The sequence below is a fragment of the Juglans microcarpa x Juglans regia genome, chromosome 3S (assembly GCF_004785595.1).
Source record: "Juglans microcarpa x Juglans regia isolate MS1-56 chromosome 3S, Jm3101_v1.0, whole genome shotgun sequence".
Classification (NCBI taxonomy): Eukaryota; Viridiplantae; Streptophyta; class Magnoliopsida; order Fagales; family Juglandaceae; genus Juglans; species Juglans microcarpa x Juglans regia.
The window spans coordinates 23,279,337-23,291,319 of NC_054599.1; the positions used below are offsets into that span (position 1 = coordinate 23,279,337).

The 11,983-nt window shown below is 36.7% G+C and overlaps 1 protein-coding gene across 1 annotated transcript; it reads left to right on the forward strand.

Annotated features, from left to right (window-relative positions):
* Positions 1-8,609: 8,609 nt before the first annotated feature.
* LOC121257538 lies at positions 8,610-11,983 on the forward strand. Its single transcript, XM_041158569.1, has 2 exons — positions 8,610-9,065; positions 10,929-11,983. Exons 1-2 carry the CDS (start codon positions 8,748-8,750, stop codon positions 11,766-11,768), a joined length of 1,158 nt encoding a protein of 385 aa, XP_041014503.1. The 5' UTR covers positions 8,610-8,747; the 3' UTR covers positions 11,769-11,983.

Here is an 11,983-nt window from a genome sequence, read left to right on the forward strand (position 1 = left end):
AAAAAGCCAATAAAACCATTAGGCCAAGAGATTTTGAATAAGGAGTTTGCTTAATGGTAGCAATCATTTCTTCTTCTGAGGGGATTCTGCAAAGGTTTTCGTTGTTAGAGGAAGATATTTTTGAAGAAACAATCGCTCTAGACTTGTAGGGAAATCAGGACAGGAAGAATGAAAAATTTGACTGAAATGATCAATAACCATGGTCTTGATGATGGATGGGTCATTGACCCACTGGTTAGAGGAGTTCTTGAGATATGAAGGGTAGTGATAGGGTTACTACCCTATTATTACCCATTTACTACTTACATGTATTTGAAATTTTTTTATCATTTACTTTTAAGTATTTTTTTAACATCCTTAATCATTAAGAAAAAATTAATATATATATTTATATAATTTTACTAATAGTCACTTCCTTAACCATTAAGTAAAATTAAAAAATTAAAAAAAAATTAAATATAAAAAAGTAGTAAATGGATAGTAGGATGATAGTAACCATATGATTTTCCAAATATGAATCATCATTCCTCTTTTTTCTCATAATGGTAGTCATATAGAAAAATTTAGTGTTAAGATCGGTGGTGGTTAGCCACTACAATATTGATTTTTGCCTCTAAAAGATTTCCTCCCTTTTCAATTGTTCAAAGAGACACAATTTGAAGTTCTCCTATAAAAAAATAGAAGAATCTGAGTGATCCTCAGATTGGATTTGAAATAGTCAAAACTTTAGGGCCTTGATAGAGGTTTGAATGTGACCAAAACTTTCTCTGTTCCAGATTCTAAGGGCTTTACTTACAACTTTTAATTTTTGGGAAAGAATATAAGAAGGTGATCCTATAAACAATCACTCCCAATTGTTTTTAATGACTGAGTGACAACCAGGGTCATGAGCCCAAAACTCCTCAAATTTGAAAAAGTTATGGGCCTTTTTTGAAGTTGAAGTATTCAGAAGGAGTGGTGCATGATCCGTTGTATGAATAGGCAAATGTAGAATCTTTGTATCAAGAAAGAGTAAAGTCTAGTTAGAGTTAGCTATTCATCTATCAAATCTCTCACGGATATGACTTTTTCCAAATCTGTTATTAATCCATGTGAATTTCGAACCATCATACTCTAAATCTCCTAACCCATGTTGATTCATAAAAGGGAGAAGCTCACAGCCGGTCAAATATGTAATCCCTTTTTACACCCGCCAATGAGTAGCTGTCACATAGGCATTTCAGCAAAATCAAGTTTACATCTGCATGCAGGTGATACTCGAAATTGTTTTCCCTGTGATCTCCCCCCTCTTTCTCTCTGTCTCTCTCTCCACCCCCGTCGCCTACTCCCCTCTCTCTCTAAAAGACATACTCTCTCTCTCTCTCTAAAGCAAAAAATCTCTCATTCGAAACCCCCTCCCTCTCCTCTGATTGTTGCCCCCTCAATAGTTTCAAAATCTTCAGACTGTTCTCTATCCTTGACTTGCATAATGGCTTATCCATTAAACAAACAATCACATCTCTAAGGAATCGTCCCTTGATCAATATGCCATTGCAAAAAAGAGTCTACCCTTGATCAAAATGCCATTGCAAAAGAGAGTCTGTCATTGCAAAAGAAACAACCAAATAAAAAAATTACTCCCCGACATTCTCTTTGAAAAAATTCTTTTTTTAAGGCGACAAATATGCATTCAAGAAAGAGGTAAACTTTCTAGGAAAAGTATCATGAGACTAGTAAATTCAAGAAAGATAACCTGCATCACCGTGAATAAAACCGAACACTTAAAAATTTCATAAAGAATTGCAGAAATCGAACCCTAAAAGTCTAAAATAAACTTACTAGATGGGTTCTTTCCAGGAGAGGGCGTGGGTAGAGACGAGAGAAAGGGAAAAGGGAAAAGAGAAGAAAAGAGAAGGGAGAGGAGACGGGGGAGAGGGGAGAGAAATGAAAGAGTGTTGATTTAGTGCACTAGTATACATCATAAATCACTTAAGTCTCATATTTGTTGAGATCTTATTGGTTAGTGTAAAAGAGAGCTAAACACCCGACTGGCTCTGCGTTTTTCTCTTCATAAAAAGGCTAAGATTAGTTGGGATAAAGGAAGATGCAAAGGGTTTTCCTCCTATCTTCTCTGTTTGACTAAACATGGTATTAAAGTCCCCTAGACCTAAGATTGGACCTAGAAAGGCTGCTGCAATTGAGTTGACCAGTGTCCAAGAAGCTTGTTTCTCATGTGGTTGTGCAGGAAAATAAACCAACAACAGTAGCCATGGCACATGGGATCCGAGTACACTAATAAAGCCATCACATTACTCCCAACATGAGCAAGTTCAACATCCATACCTGGACGCCACATACATAACAAACCTACCCATTTCTTCAGGGAGGGACATGCAAATACATAGAGAACCCTAATTTATTTACAATACCATCAGTATTATCATCACATATCAAAGTTTCTAAAAGGAAAAGTAAATCAGGGTGATGATTCCTGATTTGTGTCCTCACACCACAATTGCTAGAGGTCGGACTATACCTCTACAATTCCAAGATAATAGTCTCTATGGTAGTGGCAGATTAGGGCCCGCCACCTAAGCCACTTCAGTAACATAAACTTCTTTCTGAATAGGGTAGAGAAATTTGTTACCAGCTACTACTTCATTACCCACCACTACTTCGCTACCATCCATTGGCAAGCTCTGTATAAGCTTCTCCACTTTGACTGACCTTCTAAGTCCCTTCCGCTTTGCTACCAAGGTTTGGTCTACATCTTCAATGTCTCCAATCTCCAATTAGGGATTAAGGCAAGAAATGACACCACTAGTCTTTTCTTCGGGGGGATCTCCACATCAGAGTGTTATAGGCCTCTTTTAGTAGCTCTAGCTTGATTTCCACTAGGTTTTTCAGGGCATTTGGGTTGAGTATATTCTCAGAAGGGGTTTGATTTGGCCAGATTTGCTGCTATCAGGATCGAGGTTAGAGGTGGTGAGATGCTTTGAGGGAGTGAGCCAGTGGTATGAGTTTGTGGGAGTGGGTCCGTGGGTTGTGTATGGAGGATTGGGTTAGTATAATTGGTCTGAATCAGTGGGTCTGTGGGAGGAGTCTGAAGGATTTGGTCGACGGAGTGGGCCTAAAGAAGGGGGTCTATGGGATGGGTCTTAGGGAAAGAGTCTGTGAGCCTTTTTGGGCTCGGTATTTTAGTTAGGATTGGCCATTGGTTTATTACCAATAACTCATCACTGGCCCCTTGAGTTGGGACTAGTTGAACATTGAAAGTTGGGCCTCCGAGGAAGTCAATGTTTTTGAGAATTTGGTGATAAACTGATGGGCTCACATCTTCCCCTTGCCTTTGCTAAAGAAAGGTTTTTTCTGTGGAAGCTCTTGCTTGTGCCGTGCTCACATTTGATTCCCTTATGCGTACTAGAAGAAGAACAGTGTCCAATCTCTTTCTAACTTGTCCATGCTCGAGAATACTCTAGAAGCAATCGTTGTGACCCTTAGACATTGAAACCATTGTAGGGCAGGATATCTCGAATTGGATCTTGGCTATTTTGGAAACAGTCATCAAGTTGCATATTCCTCCTCATGAATCCCAAAATTTTCAAATTTTTGCTATTCTAGCAATGGATGGTCTTTGGTTCTATAGAAATCAGATTACACGTGGATCTCAATCAATTCCTATAAATCAGTTTGTGGGAAAGGCCCTTAGGCTTTACTAAGAACTTAGCAGGGCTTGGGAAATTAAGAAAAATATTGAAAGTCTCATGTGGAATCCTCCTCCCAAAGGTCAGGTCTCAGTTTCTTTTGATGTAGCAGTTCGACAGTCAGGTAGTACGGCAACTTTAGTGTGTAGGGATCATTTAGGAAAAATTATTGGATGTGTAATTGAATTTACAAGAAATTACAACTCAAATTGTGAAAAGGCACTAGTAGCCTTCATAGGAATCCGTTTGGTAGCAAGGAAAGAATGGAAAAACATTGTTATTGAAGGTGACTCCCAGGTGATGATTTCAGTCCTGAAAAATCCTTGCCAAAACTCAGACTGGATCATAGAATGTTTGATAAGAGATTCAAGAGCACTGCTTAGTAACTTTGAAAGTTGGAAAGCAGTTAAAATTCATCGAGCTCAAAATCGATGTGCGCATTCTATTGCACAATAGGCATCCTCAAACTCAATGTTTGGAAATATACCTAGAACAAAAAAACCACAAAATGTCTAATGAATTTTCACAGTGGGAAGGACCCATTGCGGGAGATTAAGAGAGAGAGAAAGAGAGAGCATATACCTTGGTCCAAATAAGGTGTGTACTGTACAGAGGTATAAATCCAAATATATGTTCTGTACATGCAAGTTCGAGACACGTGATAGGTGACTGTCACCACCTAAGATAAACAAAAAATAATATATATATATATATATATATATACAACTATTTATAACTTTTACATTATCTTTTAATAAAATCTTATTATTTTTTTTTTTAAATCTATTTGGATTTTTTTTTACATTTATGGAATTTAAACTTTGAACTCAAGAGTAGTAAAAAATATTTTAATAAAGAGTTATGTAAAAGTTGCAAAATAATTGTCTTTATGATTTTTCAAAAAATAAAAAACCAAGCTTCTTAAATTCTATATTTACGGCAAAGAAAATGATAAGTTGTTTGGTAAAGTTTCTCAATCGTTCAAGAAATATTTACTTAAATCCCATGGGAATACGTCCCTAGAAAGAACTTGAAGTAGAAGTTGGAGCAGAATTTCTTGTGGTATTGTACTGAGATTTGATGTGGTTAATTGAAAGTAAAATAATCATGAAACGAACATTGATAACTTATATTGGGCTGCTTCTTCTTTTCTCTCCAAAATAATACCACATACTGCATCCATCAGAAAAATCAATGGCATGTCATGATAAAAGTTTCATTGGTGACTACCTCAACCATCTGCAGGGAGAAAAGAAGCCCGCCCCATCTCCAGGCTTTATAAGTGGGATATGGTCTTTGGATTTGCTTTGTTAAATTGGTACATAAAAGATTGAACATGAGATTGCATAAAAAAGAGTGCAATCCACAAAACAGACTATCAGCAAAGCCTCAGGAGTAAGGGCCTCAAAATTTAACCAACTAATCCCAATTCATAAGGGCAAACAGATGTGAAGGCTTAATTTGCATTGGCATAATTTTAAAGCTAGTAATATAAGATTGTAAAGTAGATATACATTATCAATAGCCCATCCTCCAACATTCAAGAATTAGACCATTTGCACCAGAAGACCCTTATGGGATCAGCATCCATACTTATAGCTTTGAAACAGGCAAACCTGCAAAAAAAAAAAAAGTGAAGCTGCCAGCTCTAGCATAAGCAGATCCAATACGACATGCTCCAATCACCCCAACAGTCTGTCCTTTAAGCAAGTTTCTCACAAACCTATCGGAAAAAGAAAGCCAAATTGTGCATTCTTCTTCATCATCTGAATCTCAGTCACTCATTCACTCATTCACCTGGAAGGTGTAGTGTATAATAGGGAACATACAGATTAGGAAGCCACCCATCATATAGGCCAGCCCTCACGAACTCATCTGCTTCAACTATTCTTCTAGCAGCTGCTAAAGAAAGTGAAGCTGCCAGCTCTGCCGTAGTCTCTGTAAGTACTCCCTAACCACATGAGTCATGAATTAATCTTCTTTTCTCCCAGCACACTAAATCGAAAATTTCGACCTTTTGTGAACAGAGCAAATCAAGTACCTGTACATATTATTGAGGTGCCTCTATATAATGAATTAAACATGTTATGAATCGTAATACTAGCAATAGCATGATCGAATATTAGTTAACATCAAACTGCACTGCTAATAGATATGACCAAACATGCATTATGCATCATGCAATAGCACGAATCTCCATGGCTATGAACACATGCACAAAGTATACATGTAGAGCATCCTTACAAAAAGCAAGCATGTCATGACACAGACACAAAACATAAAGCAAACAAGAAAAGAACTTACAGGCCCTGGAGTGTTTCCAACAGAACACCGTACTTGTTAGCCGCATTGACCAAACATGCATGATGCATAATGTAATATCACGAATCTCCATGGCTATGAACACATGCACAAAGTATACATGTAAAGCATTCTTACAAAAAGCAAGCCGCATTGAAAAGAAAGCCATGTTACTGAAAGCGGTCCCTCCTGCTGATCTTCTCATTGTCGAAAATAGTGCCTCTCCCCAATTTTCTGTCAACTGAAACACATACCCTAGCACCCCTCAACAACCCAAAACCAAAGAAAAAGAATCATTTCTGAGCAGTTCAAAAATGATTTATTCGGTCAAAAGTAAATCACCTGTCCAATCACTCCGTCGCACTTGTCGCCGATTAAAGCAATGATATCTTCCACAGACAGTACAGTTTTCTTGTACATATCTGAAAAAACATGACCAAAACTCCATCGATAAAGACGAGTAACTATGAAAAGAAGAGAGACTCACTGGAGAGAAGAATAAGAAAATGAAACTACTTCGACCCGACAATCTTGTTCATAAGAGATTGATCCAGCGAGTTCCGGGCATGGGCTTTGTGATAACAACTCTGTATTTTCCATTTGGGTTCCAAACCTCAATCGAAATCGGTTTGGCCATGAAAGCTAATTGCCGGAGACGCTGCCAAATATGCCAAGTGAAACACAAAGCTCTCAAATTGCACCGACTCTGTTTCTGAATAAACTTGGAATGTTATGGTGCAAATGCAGTGCAGCGTAACATGTTATCTTCACCAGTTAGATCAGCTTGATTGCCTGTAAAAATATTACCACTTCACAAATCTTTTACAAAAGATAAATTATACTACCACTTGACAAAAAAAAAGCTAAGCACCGTTTGCACAATAAAATTATCTCATTTTATCTTATTTTATTTTATCATTATATATAATTTTTTTAAATTTTTATAAAAAAATATAATAAACAATTTAACGTTTTTCAAATCTTAAAATAATAATAATATTAAAAAATAATTTTATAATAATATTTTATTTAATTTTTATCTCATTTCAATTCACTATCTAATTTTCTAAATTTTGTGTATTCCATTAAAAAATAGTGAAACTCAATATTAAAATGTTAGATTTTTTACACGAGTCTTATATTTATTTATTTTTTTTAAAAGAATATACGAAATTTAGATTGGATAAATTATTTTTTAATTAAAAAATTAATTATCTCAATAGTAAGTGAAATTATTGTCGTAAAATGACCTGGCCCACTGACAAGTCGACACGTAAGGACACTTTTTATCCTTCTCTCTCAAAAATGACAAAAAGTGGGTAAGGCGACTCTGGTGGCCCAACCCAATCCATCAGACAATGACCGAAATGTCTACATCATCGTTTTCATCCAAAATAAGCCCAACAAAAGATGGCGGTGTGGCCCAAATTGGTTTACTCGGGCCCAACTGTATGGGGATTCCATTTGTAACCACACAATAGCAACCTCAGAGGCCAGTTTTGGTGTATTATCATTACTTTCGTCCTTATGTGCGTGTGGTGCGCACACCCAAGCGCGAGGACTGTCTGCGCTGTGCGACGGAAAGCGCGGGCCGTGTACGTGTTTTGGGTCTGACGTGTTCTGAGGCAGAGAGCAATGAAGCCAAACTCCCGAGTTAGCTCTTAGCCGGACAGCCTCGTGAATGGAATGAGGAGGAGATCTGGTGGTGTTTGACATCCAATTCAGCTCATTGGCCCTTGAAAAATAAATAAATTATAAATAAGATTGATGAAATAAATAAGATTTCAGACTTTTTAAGGCATTATTTTGTTTTGTTTTCAGTGGGCTAATTCAATGGCAAATGTGGACACAAGGAGGCCTCTAGTTCCTTTTACTGGTCAAATAATGATATGATGATGGCCGACACGAAGTTGTTGATCAATCGACATGGATAATGGTAAAAGAGTAATTCTGTGCATAAGCATAGGAATTTTAAAGAAAAATTCTAAAAAGAGCTGACATGGCATTATGGGCTATTTTCAAAGTAACAACTTTGTAATTTGTCCAAGTCAATAAGTTGGTTTATTGTAACTTAACATTATTCAATTATTTGGATTAATTTTCTTGGAAACCAGTACAAATTAACACAATTATCCGAGGTTAATGATTTAGAAAATAATAATGTCGTAGGTTCGACAGTCAATTTTTTTTATTTTGATTTTGCGTTTGGGCGGTATATTCTGTAAATATTAATGAAAAAATAATAATAGAATATTGAATAATAATAATTAGTTAAAAATAATAGTAAAAAATAGATAAAAATAATAATAAATAATAGTAAATTTTTTAAGAAATGAGAACTTTTGTATGGGTTATGAGATTTTTTTTTTTTTTTTTTGTTGTTTCCATATAAAGATAGGGATAGGGTTAGATTAATGAAAAATTTTATACATAAGTCTTACATTCTTGCATATTATTTAAAAAAATGTGAATTTATTTTTTTCTCTCATATTTCATAAAGTATAAAATATAAAATATAAGAATAAAAAAATAAAATCACATATTTTATAAATGGTGTGTGGAATTTATGCGTAGCACATCTCTAGATTAATAAACCAAAAGATTACCATAAAACACTCTCATAACCCTTTGTGTTCAATTTTCAGTTGAACTCTTGAGCCACTTTATCCGCAACTACCCTCATCGCATTCTCCCTCGCTCTCTCGCTCGCTGTTCTCAGCTAATTCCCTCCCCAGACGGACGGAGAGAGATACCAAAGAGGCCATGGAAAGGCTTCTATACTCATCCTCTCCGACCCCTTTTAAGCTTCACCCGAAACACTCTCCCTTTTTCCATCATCGGCTCTGCGGATTTGATTGGGCCAGACTCCGTTTTCTCCACCCAACTCGCCCCGACTCCAAACGGGTCAGCTCATTCTCTTGCAAAAGGAAAAACCCATCTTCCTCCTCCTCTTCTTGGTCGTCTTCTGTATCGAGTAGTTCACCAGCTCTACCTTCTTCCCTGGTCGGCTCGCCAGCTGGGTCGGTGCCCAAATCCCATTTTCTCAAACGGGTCTCACTCGGGACTTCTGATCAACAAAAGGTATGATCTCTGTGAAATTATTTTGTAAAAACTGTCTTGTTTATTTTTCCTTTGTGGGGTCTTCTATTATGATTGCAAATGCTCATTTACTACAATGATTGTTCGGTTCTCTGAATGAGGAAAGGGAAGCCAAAATCCCAAAATTCACTTACTTACTCGAGCATTTTTAGGCATTATGTTCTGCTATCCATCTTTTTTCCCGTTCTAGGAGGGTTTTTATATGTCCCAGCTAAATCGAGAACTTGGTTGCAATTCATGAAGGATTAGGGCACATGTTCAGGCAGCTAAATGTGAAATTGTGTAGCCATCACCAAAAAAATAAATTAAAAAAGAAAGAAAGAAAGAAAACCAAACGGCTATCTCTATTGTCTTTCTATTACAGTTATCTTGGTTCCATTTTTCTTGTTGCTTTTCTTTTTCTGGAATACAAACCCAATGAAATAATGGAAACCGTTCTCTTTTTAATTTTCCAAATTCGTTTCAAGAAGTTTTAAAAGGTTATATAATTACTAATAAAAATGGTTATTTAATTACCCTTTTCCACTGAAAATATAGTCATAACCAAAAGGGTATAAATTAATATCCATAAGTGGGGATGGGTAAGCGTGTATAGATAAATTTTAGCCATTGGATGTCTATAAGGTGAAGAATATTCTGGTAGTTTTACATGACCTACTAGATACTTAAATTGATACGTAAAAAAGTAATAAGCATGCTTGTATCTGTGTGCACCCTGTGGAGGAGAGGTTAGTGAAAAGGGTGCAGAAGGGCGATATTTTTTATAATAAGATGAGGAACTGTAAATCTAAACATTAGACATTTTATGCCACTTGCTGAATGAGGTCAGGTTCTTTCTTTTGAATATCATGAAAACCTCGTGATGTTGTTTAATTTGAAACATGCATCCAGATGCTAGTATCAAAAAGATTTTTTTGTTTTGTTTTTGTGTTTACCTTTTGCTATGTATTATTGGTTGAATTTGGAGAACAGTGGGTTATTTGTTCACTAGCAGGAAAGAAGTGGAGTTTACAAACATGGTGCCCAGTGCCATAGACCAGTCTCTTAATGTTTCAAAACATTGAGCTTAGCAGTTTGGTTTATATCCTTTAGTATTCTTTTAGTAGACATAAAGAGGGTTATGCCAGAAATGATGTTTTCAATTAATATGTATATGAATATGATTTTCACTTACCTATTACCACTGCATGGCTTCCACCTCATTTTCTTATATAATCCTCTCTATCATTTTTATTTCGTTTTGCACCTCATCCTCATCCTTATCTACATGGCGACCCCATTATTTCAGAACCTACCTAATTGGTAACTTTTAATCGATGCCAATTAATCTGTTTAGTCCTTATCCAAAAAAAAAAAAACTGATATGTTTAGTAAAATTTATGTTTGGAAGCACCCATTGGATCCTTACCGTTTGAAATTGGATTAAAATTTAAGTTTGTGTGTTCTTATCTGTGTTGAGGTGCCGTTTTGTTTTAAAAGTTCTCATAAAATCCATGATTTGGTTATAGTTTACACAAACTGAACATGTCAACTTTGTAATCAGTGCCTGTACTGTAACCATTAGTATCTGTACTGCACAAGGATTCATGCATCATATTTTGAGGATCTGCACTGGGTGCTAATTGGTGAGTTCTGTTGCGTTTGAACTGTTTTAAGTTATTGTAGAACTAGGATTTTTATATTATAACGTCTATTGTTGTTACAATTATTTTCTTGCAATCAACTTGAAATTGGTAGCTAAAACTTACCTAAAATAATGATACATTTTAAAGATGGTTTGCGGAGTCCTAATACTAATACTATGGTTTTAACTTCAAATGTTCGATCACCCTATATACTTTACAGGTAATCAATGTGGGGAAATGTATGGTACTCTCTGCTCTCATTATGATCTTTCTTCAACCAGTTTTTGCACCGGCGGCTTTTGCAACATTTCAAAGTGCAGCTAAGGCAGGGGGTCCTGCTGCTGCTGCAGTTGGGGGAAGACTTATTCAGACTGAATTACTTAGTAGCGCTTGGACTGGTTTCTTTGCTGGTTGCTTACACACACTATCAGGACCTGACCACCTTGCTGCTTTAGCTCCACTCTCAATCGGTCGTAGCCGCATGGAAAGTGCTGCTGTTGGAGCACTTTGGGGGTGTGGCCATGATGCTGGTCAGGTTATTTTTGGCTTACTGTTTCTGCTGTTAAAAGACCGGCTCCACATTGAAGTAATCCGAACATGGGGCACCAGAGTAGTGGGAGTTACTCTTCTTGCTATTGGTGCTATGGGCATAAGGGAAGCTTCAGAAGTCCCCACCCCATGTGTTGCCTTGGAAAATGGTGAGTGTGATGTTAGCATTTACGAATCACTCGAAAACCCAGCAGTTGGGAAGAAGAAAATTGGTTTTGCCACTTTTGCCACTGGGATAGTCCATGGGCTTCAACCAGATGCATTGATGATGGTCTTGCCAGCACTTGCCTTGCCTTCTCGCATAGCTGGAGCTGCATTTCTTATTATGTTCTTGTTTGGGACTGTGGTTGCAATGGGAAGCTATACGGTGTTTATAGGCTCATGTAGCCAGGCATTAAAGGATAGGGTGCCAAGAATAACTGAGAAACTTACATGGGCTTCTTCCTTTGTAGCAATTGCTCTTGGATTTGCCATCATCATTAGCCAGTTTTTCGGGTATAGCCTATATTAATACCTCCTACCAAACTTTCGAGATCAACATTTTGCAGGCGTCCTTGTTAGTCTTAGAAAAAGAGTTCAGAAGGATCATCCAATTTATTTACCGCAAAAGTTAAAGCATCTTGTCTTGGTAAGAATCATCACCCTCTTTAGTCTATCTATCTCCTTTGGCTTGTGAAGGTTGTAATTTTTAAGTACAAACGAACCTAGTGAATTTTACTTTTTGTA